This window comes from Drosophila biarmipes, chromosome X (genome assembly GCF_025231255.1).
Source record: "Drosophila biarmipes strain raj3 chromosome X, RU_DBia_V1.1, whole genome shotgun sequence".
NCBI classification, from domain to species: domain Eukaryota; kingdom Metazoa; phylum Arthropoda; class Insecta; order Diptera; family Drosophilidae; genus Drosophila; species Drosophila biarmipes.
Window position 1 is genome coordinate 6,918,222 of NC_066611.1, and position 13,746 is coordinate 6,931,967.

Consider the following 13,746-nt stretch of genomic DNA (forward strand, 5'->3'; position numbering starts at 1 on the left):
AAATATTTAGAAATAAATATTTTTTTGTGAATGTTACTAATATGGTGTTGGGTTGACATTTGTAAAATAAATATTCCCTAGAATTAAAAACAATTATTTATTATAATTAATTAAAAAAAAATTTTCTTTATTATTGAGAGTTCAACCAAAATGCCTAGTGAATTACGGGCTATGTACATAACATTTTGAATTGTGTGATTTGTATCTTTTTTTAAAGACAAGAATAATTTTAATAACGTAATATAATATAATATAACGTTCAATATTACTGGGCGCTATTGCACGTAACATAAATTTTAATAAAACGCACTAACGGCGAGTAAAATATTGTCCATGCTTCGAATTTTTTTTTATAGTTGTTTATTTTTTTTTTTACCTTTTGTGGGCTTTATTTCACTGGACTTTGTTGGTTTCACTCTCATTATTTAAATGAAAAAAAGTCAAGAACATTTTTTTTTGCTTTTTAATTGTGTTAGTATGGCTATGTTTTGTCCCACTGTGCGTTCGTGTACCGTACGGTATTTTCTCTAATTAATTCGTTTTTACGAGCGCAGTCAGCTGGCTTTGGCCTGAACCGAGCCGTGTTTCTTTAGTCCGTTCAGTTGGTGCAACACGGGCCTAGAACGCGCTGCTCTTTAGCTCCAGTCTCCTCCGAATAATAGCAATTGTTTATTTTTTATTCGAGTGCTTATACCACCAGTGATCCTCTTGTAAGATGAGCTAATAACTGCCGTAAAATGCACACTCTGGGCCTTGTGTATCTGAGCCTTTTGGGCCTGGTTGAGGGCTTTGGCCACCAGCCGCTGCTGCGAAATATCATAAAAGTGCGGGCCAGCGGCTTCTTGCCCTTCGAGTCGGACCTGCTGCTGCCCCTGAACATTCTGCGGCAGCTGCAGTCCCAGGATCGATCGTCGCGCTACATTGGCCAGCGACCCAGGCCCGTGCTGAGGCCAAAGGTCAAGCAGCAGATCAGACTGGAGAGAGCCCACCCGCTGCGGGAGGCCAAGGGAGTGCAGCTCTATAATCTCATCGATGATGATGGCGAACTGCTGCTGAATCTGAAGGTGCATAACGATCAAAAGGGGAGTCCTGCGGGCCATTATCAGGGCAGCGCGCCGGAGGAGAAGTTCCAGAGTAAATTCAAGGACTACGATTCGCCATGGCTGCCCTCGAAGTGGCGACCCACCAGTGAATTTCCCCTGGGCGTGACCTCCTCCTCGCCACGCCCACTGCCCCTGCATCAGTATCTGGGCCAAAACAATCGCTTCGACCAAAATACGGCCAAGAAAAGGCGGCAGGACTTTTGGCCTTATAAATAGAACAGTTAAGAACCCGAAGGAAGATATAATGTTAGCCCTACATTATTTATTTTATTGTTTTTATTAAAACAACACACCACCAAGCAAGACGTGCACAGAGAAAAATATATATCATATTTAAGGACCTGATATTTTGTATAATAACGTTCTAAATTTTAAAAACATACTAAAGCAAACATTAAAAAAATATTATTATGCTAAAATACCACCAGAAAATCGTTTAAAATAATTTATCAATTTAGGTATGCAAAATATTATTCAAAAATTAAAATATTAGATACATAAAAAGTAAATTAAAATTTATTTTTCATATACATTTTTATTTAAATTTATCCAAAAAAAATAGTAAATTGGTGCTCAAAATCAGATCCTATTTTTCTCTGTGTACAATATTAAACTTAAGCCACACTGTTCAAAATAATCCCGAAGATATAAAACACAACACAAGATAATCCACAAGACACACAAGAAAAATCCCTAAGACACAACACATTTCTAAACGTACAAATAAACTTAAAGATTTACCTGAAAATGAATTCATCAGATACGAGATACTTTAATATCCATGAGGCACATTTTACCGGCGATGAACAGGTCGTTGAGCTACCGCTAAATTGGACGACTGTGATTATGGTAATGTCGGTCGATCGATTGGGTTGAAAGTGAAATTGAAGCGCGAATCGAAAGTGGTCATCCGACTGAATGGAACTGAATGAAAATGGATAAAATGCTAATTCACACAGCTTATCAAGCGTTGAATAGATGGAAAAAAGAATAATGAAGGCAGGCATAAAGAATGTACTTTAAATTCAGTTCGATAACGCACAAAAAAAAATAGAGAGGAGAGCTACATTTTATATTAATCATCGAATAGGAAAAATAAAAAAATTTATTAAGATGTATTTTTTAAATCAAATCTCTTCAAAAAAAAATTAAAAAAATTAATTAGTTACCAATCTATTTTTTATCAGTGCGTGGGAAGTATTCGATGAAAAGCTGGTTTTAATGAGAACAAATATATATCTCCATACGAAATTTCAAAGCATTTAGGCAACATATTGAAATAAAATATATATTTTATTGGCATTTTGATATTTTGTAATGGTATTTTTTGATTGTTATCTCGTAAAAAAATTTGTTTATTTTGTATAAGTGCATGGAAAATATACGATGAAAAGCTAATTTTTAATGAGAGAAAATATACTGCCTTAAAAAATTACATAAAATATAGAATACATTTTAAAATATAATATATATTTTTTTATCAGTGCATGGAAAATTTACGATAATACGTTAACTTTAAAATTTTAATTTTTCCAACATATTACAATAAAATATATATTATCCTAAAATTGAAGAGTAGATAAATTAATTAGTTAATTTTTAAAACTATTTTTCTAAGTATAAATTTAATTCCTGGTTTAAAAAAAAAAAACAAAAAATGTGTAGATTTTTAAAGTAACGTATTTTTAACTGCTTTCAAGATTTAAAAAGAGGCGATAAGTAGGGCAATAAAAACTAACGAGATCTTTAAATGCCTAACAAGATTAGCCATCCCCAACCACCAATGAAAATCCGAAAGTTTGTATAATTTACAGATGGTATATTTGTTCAACAAGTGAGGTAAGATGGGTACAACAGTAAAAAAATATGGGCGGAAAAAAAAGAGGGCTTAGAACTACTTAACGAGACTCAAGGATCAGTATGGCTCGAATCGAGTCGAATGCAGTCGAATGGCATGGGATGGTGGGCAATCACTTCCAGCTGGAGGATGGGGGCAGGTATCCGGGGGCGGGAGCCGAAACGGGGGGCAGGTACTCGTTGCTGGGCGGCAGGTACTCGTTGCTGATGATGGGGGCGGGGCCGTGGGCGTGGCCGCCCTCCTCGTGGATGACCTTGATGGTCTTCACCTCCTCGAAGCCGCCGTGCGAGTGGCCATGATCGTGACCATGGCCGTGACCGCCCTCCTCGTGGATGACCTTCACCACCTTGACCTCCTGGTGGCCACCGTGTCCGTGTCCATGGCCGGCGAAGCCGCCGCCCAGGCCGTGTCCCTCCTCGTGGATGACCTTCACGGTCTTGACCTCCTGGTGACCGCCGCCCGAGTAGCCGCCGTGACCGCCGGAGTAGCCACCCGAGTAGCCACCATGACCGCCGGCCTCCTGGTGGATCACCTTCACAGTCTTGACCTCCTGGTGACCGCCGGAGAAACCGCCGTGGGAGTAACCACCGCCATGTCCGTGGCTGTGACCGCCCTCCTCGTGGATGACCTTGACCAGCTTGACCTCCTCGTGGCCACCATGTCCATGTCCGTGGCCAGAGAAGCCACCGGCATAGCCGCCGCCGCCGCCCAGAGCATGTCCCTCCTCATGGATGACTTTCACGGTCTTGACCTCCTGGTGACCCCCGCCAGAGTAGCCACCATGACCGCCGGAGTAGCCTCCATGACCGCCGCCGGAGTAGCCACCGCCTTCCTGGTGGATGACCTTAACGGTCTTGACCTCCTGGTGGCCACCGCCGGAGTAGCCTCCATGGCCGCCGGAGTAGCCGCCGCCCTCCTGGTGGATGACCTGGATGGTCTTCACCTCCTGGTGGCCACCACCGCCGCCTCCGATGCCATAGCTGTAGCCACCGCCACCACCGCCGCCGGAGCCACCGATGAAGCCAGCCGACGAGGTGGCAACCAAAGCAGCCAGGACACACACGAAGATCTGTAAGTATTATTAAAAATAAATTTATTTAAAATATTGTATTAAAAATCTTTTAAAAAAAATCGAGTTGTAAAAATATCTTCCGTTAAAAAGAAGGGGTAGTATTATTTTTTTTAATAAATAATTTTGTTAAGATATTATATAAAACCTTATAAAAATAGAGTGGTAAAAAGTCCGCTACAAAATATTTAAGATATTATTTTAAAACAAATTTCTTTTTATGATACTAAAGATAATAATAAATACTTCAAGATCAATGTGTATGTATTGAATTAAATTAGATGTTTTTTATTTTTTATAATAAAAAATTTCTTTGAATATTTAATTAAATTTATTAAATTGTACTAAATACTGTTTTAAAGATTGTAAACTTTTCTCTTTCTTTAAAAAAAAGTTTGTTTTAATATTTGATCTTTAATTGTCAATTTTTCACTGCTGATATCTGATAGATACACTTATATTTATAGATCTGTTTCCTTGAAAAGTACTGATATTTTCACCAGGATGTTTGAGAGGACTCACCTTCATTGCTGGAAGTTTCTTGCTTGGGGGTTGAAAACTGTGGAACTTCACGTAGCAGAAGAGGAAGCCAACTGATGATCCACTCCGAGCGCTCCGCGGCTTATATAGCAGCCGGATTGCGCGATGCTCCGTCCAGCTGTCTCTGTATCTAGCGCCGAGCCCGCTTTCGTCATCGGCCTGCCCACCACTCTTGCGGACCACCGTCCCAAGCCGAAGACCTCTCTGTCCGCCTGGAGTCGAGGCGGTCCACAAACAAAAACGCATCGTCGCACGGCGAATGCAAATGAGTCCAGTGGAAAAATATGTGAAAAAGCTGTTCCATAATTGGACCAGCCGCCGAAATTAATCCGCCGGGCATGAACGAACCGCCTAATGACGGCGACCCCGCCCCCCGTGGATCGCCTGATCGATGGGTCAGGTCAGTTGGGGTCGCATGGGGTCGGGTTAGCGCTTTCCCAATGCGGGTTCAAGTGGGAGACGCACTTTCTGAAAATAAAAGTAAGTACGGAAAATATCGGAAATATCAGATAGAGATCTAAATATACTTGCATTCGTACTTTATAATATGTCCCGTGGTACACAAAATGCACTCAAATATATAGTTTAATAGATGAAAAGATATATAATTACATAAACTGATAGATATATTGATAGAAAGATAAATTCATAGCTGGAAAGGTAGACAGATATGGAAATAGATAGATAGATAGATAGATAGATAGATAGATAGATAGATAGATAGATAGATAGATAGATAGATAGATAGATAGATAGATAGATAGATAGATAGATAGATAGATAGATAGATAGATAGATAGATAGATAGATAGATAGATAGATAGATAGATAGATAGATAGATAGATAGATAGATAGATAGATAGATAGATAGATAGATAGATAGATAGATAGATAGATAGATAGATAGATAGATAGATAGATAGATAGATAGATAGATAGATAGATAGATAGATAGATAGATAGATAGATAGATAGATAGATAGATAGATAGATAGATAGATAGATAGATAGATAGATAGATAGATAGATAGATAGATAGATAGATAGATAGATAGATAGATAGATAGATAGATAGATAGATAGATAGATAGATAGATAGATAGATAGATAGATAGATAGATAGATAGATAGATAGATAGATAGATAGATAGATAGATAGATAGATAGATAGATAGATAGATAGATAGATAGATAGATAGATAGATAGATAGATAGATAGATAGATAGATAGATAGATAGATAGATAGATAGATAGATAGATAGATAGATAGATAGATAGATAGATAGATAGATAGATAGATAGATAGATAGATAGATAGATAGATAGATAGATAGATAGATAGATAGATAGATAGATAGATAGATAGATAGATAGATAGATAGATAGATAGATAGATAGATAGATAGATAGATAGATAGATAGATAGATAGATAGATAGATAGATAGATAGATAGATAGATAGATAGATAGATAGATAGATAGATAGATAGATAGATAGATAGATAGATAGATAGATAGATAGATAGATAGATAGATAGATAGATAGATAGATAGATAGATAGATAGATAGATAGATAGATAGATAGATAGATAGATAGATAGATAGATAGATAAATGCATAAATGCAAAAGAAAAAAATATATAAATGGAAAGATACATGGATAGACAGATACGCAGATAGAAAGATATACAGATAGATAGTAATGCACATACACTGATAGATACTTAGATCTATATATTGGTAGATAGGTTAATATATATAAAGATAGATATATAGATAGAGATATAGTGTCTAGATATATGGATAGATGGTTCTGCCTTCTATAAGACTTAAGATTTTTACAACACACTTATTCTTAATAATCTCAGAAATTAATAACTAAAATAAAAAAAGTTAACAACTTAACTTAACTTAAAATAATTTTAAATTTGTTTTTTAAATTAAAAGGTTTGTTATATTTACCTACCATGAGTCACCTCTTTTGTGTTAGGAGACCCACAAATTTGCGAAAACCCAAACATAGAGACGCCGAAAAAGAAAGACCCATTAAAAAGCTAATCAAGGCGAATGCAAATCAGTGCAATAATTTCGCTATCATTTCGCATCGCATCCCACAGCTGCTCCAATCCAAAAGTATCCAAAAATACGTTAAAAGTATAACGATTCCCTGGCCCCCAAAAGCCGCGCCCCCTTCGCTTGCCCAACTCGGGAATTGTGTAAAACCCCGAACAACCGAAATTGGGGAAGATACAGATGTCGAAAAGAAGCCGCGAAATGCTTTGGCTCACAGGGCGCAGGGGAAAGGCAATTTGAATCATTTAAATAATATTACAATATCAAATTGGCTTGGCCGAGAGCCGATTAATCACATCCGTCAAGATACAACCCCGAGCAAATGTTGAAAACGAAGCAAAGCGACTGGGGAGTAGAAGAACGCCCATGTCGAAGATCTGCATACTCTCGATATTATATCTTTATATCTAGAAAGAACTCGTTTTGGGAACTTATCAGAACATACTTTATCTGCCATGGAATAAAGATCTTATGGATTATCTTATACATTATTTTTACAAGTTGTATATTTGTCATGTTTTAATTTTAAAATATATTAGTCTTTAGTTTGAAATTCTGTTTATCATAATAAATATGTTAAGAATCCTAACTCTAACGATGGAATTTTACAATGGTATGGGTCTATCTGAAAACCAAACTAATCTAACATTATCCTTACAAATTCTGAACTTTGTATCAATTTTGGAATTAATTAGTCCTTAATTTGTAATTTTATTTACTTATAAAAATTTTAAGAATCCTAACTCTATAAAAATATATATCACTATTAAGATATTTTTAGTGTATTCCCGTATTATTAAAAAAAGAATAGAAGAAACCTTAATCCTTTTAAAAATATTTTATGGTTATTTTTTTCACATTTAACTATAAATATTTAAAAAAATGTCCCATCTATTCAGATATTTTTAGTGTATTTAAAAAGATGTAAAAGAATATCAATAATCCTAACTCTTTAAAAAAAATTTCAATAGTAATCATATTTACGTTTTAATGAACATATTTTTAAAATAAATTCAAAATTTCCAAATATTTTTAGTGTATTAAAAGAGTATTAAAAATCGATTGTATTTTATTAACCATCTGCTGAGGAGATCATATATTAACTAGGTATATAATTTGATACCCGTAAGTATTGAACCCAATTTTTGAGTTTATGGTTTATATATTTTTTTAACGTTTCCACTTTTACAAATAGGTATCCAATCAAGCAGAAAAAGTAATCTATACTTTTACTACTTTATATTTTTCTATACATTAATATATAAAGTAGTAAAAGTGTAAATAACTTTTTCTGTATATTTGAAATGTTTGTTTAAACGTTAAATGTTTAAATTCAAATAAATTCTAAATACATTATTTAATAAATACTTATCTATCTATCTGTAGAATTACAATTATGCTAAACTAACAAAACTATTTCTCCAACAAATTTATAAAAATGCCAAAAGAAATGTATTAACTTAAATATATTACCATGTGAAAAAATGGTTGCAATTTAAAAAATACATAATTTTATAAGCCGCATCTTAGTAACTTTCACTTTAAATTACCACATTAAATAACTAAAAGGAAAGAGAAGGAGCTACCCAGTCGGGAATCAGAAAGGGACGGCAGGTAAATAAAACACAGTGCACAGTTCATTATGAATTATCTTTATCAATTCGCCTTTTTCGTGCGCTTCTCTTGCTTAATTCGCTTCAATTACAATACATCTCTAAGAATATTTTAATCCGATGGTAAACAAACAAAAAAATAATTGTTTTTATGCTTATAAAAATTGATTTTCACTTGCTGTTGTTTTTTCTCAGTTTTTTCATTTTTTTTGCTTTGTTTATGTGGATGTGTTTGATGCTTTAAATATTAGAATTATACAAACATAATAATATTAACAACATTAGAGTAATGCAAAAGAAGGAGGTGGGGGCGGGGAGGGTTAATAATAAAATAAATTTAAGATTTACTGTGTAAAAAGTAAACATTGTTGGCCACAAATATCAATGTCGATGAAACAAACAAAATAACCGAAGGGAGGATGGGAGGATGGGGCGTGTTCGATGTGGGTGAGTGAGTGTGGTGTGTGTTAGCCTAGAGTACATAAGTAGAGCTCAATTAAAGTTAATGTCGGTTGGGGGGCGTGGCGGCGTAGGCGGCTGGGCGGCGGCCTACAAGGCAACGATCACGCGATCGCACAGCTATTCCGGCTGCTGCTCGTCGGCGTCTTGCAGCGGTTCTTGCTCTTGGAGCTCTGGGTCAGCGAGTTAAAGCACTGCGAGGTGGTCAGCGCGTATGACTTGAGGGTCGACTTCACCGACGGCGGCAGGGGCAGCGAGTCGATCGCGTACACGCTCGTCCTCCGCACGATCGTCCGGCAGCACAGCTCCTGCAGCGTCAGCACTGCAAGGGGAATGACATTTGATTAGTAAATCTCATCAACCAATATTAATTTGAATGTGTCAACAGGTTGATAAGGTATTAAAGCAACCTACATCGCCATTAAACAATTGCTACAACCTGTGAACTGCCATCTGTTCATTTCCCAAACAATACTTCTTTAATGCAAATAATTTAAACAGTTCTTATGTGTTATATTTAAAAATCTTTGGGAATTTTTTGTTGCGAGTAGAGTTTTAGTCTTTTAGTAAAGTCTCTTTGCAAGTACCTATGTTTATCTTGATTTTGTATAAGCTAACCAATGGAATTGTTTTTGTTTTAAGGACTTATCCAGAGTAATATACACCGATACGCTTAATAAAGCATTTAAAGATATTAACAACTGTCAGAAGTAAGATGAATGATTGACATGACATAATGAATGGACTAATGGAACTTCATCAAAACTGCCCTGAAGCAAGTAATTAAAAATATTATAGCTCGACTTCTTTCGCAACTTAGCTAAAAATAGTCAATAGCTCGGCGGGTAAAAACGAGATTACTTAAGATTTACGTGGTCTGAATCAATTAAAATGGGCGCTTAGTCGATTATAATATCGATTTACCAAAATTATTTTACATTGCCTAAGGTCTAATGATACAAAATGTCTTACAAGGATGTAAAAAAGGAACATTTTTCTTCTAGCTAACTGACTTTTACTTTCCCTAAGATTTTAAATGTTTTTCGCTACTTCTTTGGCACTTTTTCAATCTTCGTTTGGCAATTACCCTTATTGCTGCGCCAGATGTGCTCCATGCCATTGCGATGCAGCGCCATCCGTGCCAGTTCGCAAAAGGACTCGCGGATGTTGAAGTCGCAGAGAGGCGATATCTCGAAGCAGGACATGTTGTTGCGGCTGGCGTAGGTCTCGGCCTGCTTGGCCGCCACCTGTCGCTTGAAGGCCAAGTGCAGGCGATTCCCCACGAGCACCTTCGGGATGCCAGGGGCATGCTGAAAGTGCAAAAACGTTAATAAGCATTGTATTTAAATTGGAGATTGGAGATTAGGAACTTTCAAATATTTTTTACAATATATAATATCAGAAAATAAATATTATACTAAACTTAAATAATTTTTTGAATTTCAGCAAAGCCCATTTCCATAGAATCTTATTTTTCCTCACTACAATAATCATGCTCATTTAACATAAAATAAATAGGTTCAGGTAAGACGATCTAAACTGTTGGTTTATACTCAATTCGTAAATATTTTAAATATAAAGATGCACTATAGCAACTTAATCTTACATTTTTGTTATATTTTGTTAAGATTTAATTATTATATAATAAAAAAAATCGAAAGTCTGTAAAATGTATACATTTGCAAGCAAAAGGTATTTTAAATAATGATTTGAGAACGTAAACAAAACTGTATGGCTTACAATAAAATAAAAAGCTATGTCTGACTACTTTAGTAACTCAACAACTCTATTAAGAAATATTCCACCAAAGAGCTTTTCCCCAATAAATCCCCACCGACCTCGTCGACCTCCTTGAGCCAGCGATCGATGCCGTCGAAGCTCCACTTGTTGGTGATGTCGTAGACGAGGATGATGCCCTGGGCGCCGCGCGAATAGGAGCGGATGATCGTGCAGAAGCGTCCCTGGCCGGAGGTGTCCCACAGCTGCAGCTTCACGCGCTTGCCCTCCAGCAGGATGGTGGTCGTCTTGTAGGCTACCGTTTGGAGGATATGAGAGGTGCAGTCTATTAGATTGGATTGCAGATGGATGGTCAATCGCAGGGCACAGCCAGCACTCACCGTTCCCGCTGCAGAAGGGGCTCTCCGTGGAGGGGTCCTCCAGGTTCGAGAGGATCTCGTGCTTGCCCACATCGCTGTCGCCCACCAGCAGAACCTTCAGCAGATAGTCGTAGTCCTTGGTCATGGTTCCCATGTGGCTGAAAGGGGTAAGGAAATTCGATTATTCTTGTAGGTAAACTTTATAATAAAATAATTCGATAATAGTCATTATATGACGAAATAGACGTATACCATTGCTATATGCACTAGAGATATGTGTTCTGTTTTTATTAAGTCTAGAAAAATTATAAATTATAATAAATATTTTTGTAAATAGTAACCTTACCACACAGAATTTAATAAAATAATTTAACCCAAATATCTTTTACTTTTGTATGATATATTTCTAAGCAGTACACAAAAAGTGAGTTGTATCAAGAAGTTTTAAATAGCGCCAACTTATACAAAGATTTTCCTTGAAGAGTTCTATAGAAAATGGTTTGTTTTGGAGTACTTTTAGGAACCGTTTGCGTGACACCCCAGTTAAAAACTGGAAAAAGCCAAGAGTGTATTCATTTAAAGCGAGTTTTGTGTATTTTCTTACGCAATTTCAAGTGCAATTAATTGTGGGCTAGGGTTTTGTGGCCCGAGTGGTGCTTGAACCTTTTCTTTTTGCATTTTCTTGACCGGGCTAACCGGTATTTTTGAACCGGCAATTTTTGTCTGTTCTATTTCTGCGAACCCAGTAATTCGCTGTGTGAGTCTGGCCAAGAAAGCCGAAAAACAAGTGAAAACCCTTTATAAATAGATTTCTGCACCTGTTTTTATGTCGCGCACTGTAAAAGGATTTTCACACACACACACGCACACATGCGCAGGGCTGAAATTGGGTGTGTTTTGGTTTTTCCGAAATTGTTTGCCGATTTATGGCTGTTTACGAAGCCATTAAGGCGTGCAATTGTTGCACTTTATTTTTGACGAAAAGTAAAAATAAAATAGTAACAGAAAGTGGGGAAAAACATTTGCGCACTTGTGTGTGTGCGTGCTGCTCTTATTTTGGTTGTTGTTGTTGCTGCTGCTGCTGCTGCTGCTGCAAATGTTTTGGAATGTTTGTCGCAGCCCTTTGCCGCGGTTGAAAAGCACTTGCTTGCGGTCGCCAAAGGGGCAGTGGAAATTAATGAATATTACTGAGCGTTTGCTTTTTATGGGCGTTTTGCTTACCATTTAGAATGCACGCAATTTCATTTTCGTACTTGTATCGGAGATGAGCGATTTCCCTCGCCCTGGCGACCCTTCCTCGGCGGTTCGGTCGCGCTTTCAGTGCCCGCGATTCATTCAGTGCAAATCGCGGCTGTATCTCGCATTTATGTCGTTTCGTTGCTGAATATCTGTGGCTTTTCTGCTGCGAATTTTAAGACGGAAAATTGCAATTTTGCTCATCTCTTTGGAGATGGACCAACTGGCAAGGGGCGCCAATCGATAAGCTATCGATAGGCGGGCGCGACAGGGTTGTCAAGGAAACCAAAGTAGAAGCATTGTTAATTTATTGCTTAAAAATTGTCCTTTGTTTTATACAAATGTATTGTTAAGTGAATGTATTGTTAATTTATTGCATAAAAAATGTTTATACTTTATAAAAAAAAAGCAGTCCTTTGTTTTATATAAATGTATTTTTAAGTGAATGTATTGTTAATTTATAGATAAAAAATTTTTGTACTTTATTAAACATAAGCAATCCTTTGTTTTATACCTAACATTTTTGAATAATTTAAAGAGTAAGCATAAACAACCCCACGGGCACAATAAGTAGTAAAATTATCTCTTATAAATTATTCGTATGTGCTGTTATATCAAATCTAAAAAGTAAATTTCACTTAATCAACTATTTTGTAAAAGTGATGTCTTTATTATATTTTAAGCAGTGTTAATGGAAATACAACATTTTCTCTGAATTTTTTTACAGAAATATTATTTCATATTAAATATTATTGTAAACATTTCTACCATCATAGTATAAAATTACTTATGTTTACTGAAGTTGACTTAGGCTTACTAAACTCCAAAAAATCCGAAAAAATTAGACCTTAATGACTTTAAAACATTTTATAAGAAGTATAAACTTTCGACAAAATTGTTTGTATGACTTCAAAACTTTTTATAGAGGGTATTCCTTAAACTGTTTAATTGGTAAACCTCTAAATTTTGGTAAGCTTTTTATCAACTGTTCCATACAAACTCAATTTTTAGAAATTTCAAAGTTGTCACCTTATTTCAGTAAATGTCATGGCAACTCTGCTTCATTTTAGTAACACCTGTAAACATCACTTACTTTTAAATCATATTAAAATAACAATAATTATTAACAAAATTTGCTGAATATGTTTATTAAATTTTGAACTATTGAACAGCTCCAAAGTTTTGGGTGGATGTTGCCTTTTTAATGACTTACACTTTTAATTTTTCTTTTTTTGTAATGTAAGAGTTTACTAATCTCAATGATAATTTTGGATGTAAAATGGTAGTGTTTATCAGTTTTAATAAAATTAAAAAATTCTGTTATATTTTGTTTGAATGAATTATTTTATACCATAAAGTTTAATGTTGTACAATTTTAATTTTTTTTAAATTATTATTTTGGTTTATATTTTACATTAATATTTCTAGGATATGTTGGTTGTAGTGTTAATTATTTTAAATGGTTTTTAAATTAAGATACTATGTGTTTGAATGGATTATATTATCACATAAAAAAAAAAACAAAGTTCCAAAGTTTTTAATGTTTGAATATTCTACGTTTTTTTTGTGATGTAAGAGTATAATATAGAATTTTAAACTATTTTACTATAACATTGATATTTTTCATGTAGGGTGGCAGTGTTTTTTTTTAATGGTTTTTAAATCGGGTTACTAAGTTTTTATTTATTATGGCATC

General features: G+C 35.5%; 3 protein-coding genes across 5 annotated transcripts; 1 reads left to right on the forward strand and 2 right to left on the reverse strand.

The window, feature by feature from the left end:
* The first annotated feature begins 617 nt into the window (after positions 1-617).
* Positions 618-1,921, forward strand: LOC108024461 (uncharacterized). The gene has a single exon (XM_017094379.3). The coding sequence runs from the start codon at positions 738-740 to the stop codon at positions 1,317-1,319; it is 582 nt and encodes a 193-aa protein (XP_016949868.1). The 5' UTR covers positions 618-737; the 3' UTR covers positions 1,320-1,921.
* A 980-nt stretch (positions 1,922-2,901) lies between these two features.
* On the reverse strand, positions 2,902-4,624 carry LOC108024293 (uncharacterized). The gene is made up of 2 exons (XM_017094193.2): positions 4,553-4,624; positions 2,902-4,030 (listed from the first exon to the last, which is right to left on the reverse strand). Exons 1-2 carry the CDS (start codon positions 4,556-4,558, stop codon positions 3,074-3,076), a joined length of 963 nt encoding a protein of 320 aa, XP_016949682.2. The 5' UTR covers positions 4,559-4,624; the 3' UTR covers positions 2,902-3,073.
* A 3,658-nt stretch (positions 4,625-8,282) lies between these two features.
* LOC108024867 (ras-related protein Rab-40C) lies at positions 8,283-12,283 on the reverse strand. Of its 3 annotated transcripts, none has more exons than XM_017095012.3 (5): positions 12,036-12,283; positions 10,836-10,972; positions 10,557-10,750; positions 9,806-10,028; positions 8,283-9,040 (listed from the first exon to the last, which is right to left on the reverse strand). In XM_017095012.3, exons 2-5 carry the CDS (start codon positions 10,966-10,968, stop codon positions 8,823-8,825), a joined length of 768 nt encoding a protein of 255 aa, XP_016950501.1. In that variant the 5' UTR covers positions 10,969-10,972; positions 12,036-12,283; the 3' UTR covers positions 8,283-8,822. The 3 variants fall into 3 exon arrangements, with proteins under 3 accessions (XP_016950501.1, XP_016950499.1, XP_016950500.1); XM_017095010.3 differs by having other exon boundaries at positions 10,557-10,780; XM_017095011.3 differs by lacking the exon at positions 12,036-12,283 and adding an exon at positions 11,161-11,276 and having other exon boundaries at positions 10,557-10,780.
* Positions 12,284-13,746: the final 1,463 nt, after the last annotated feature.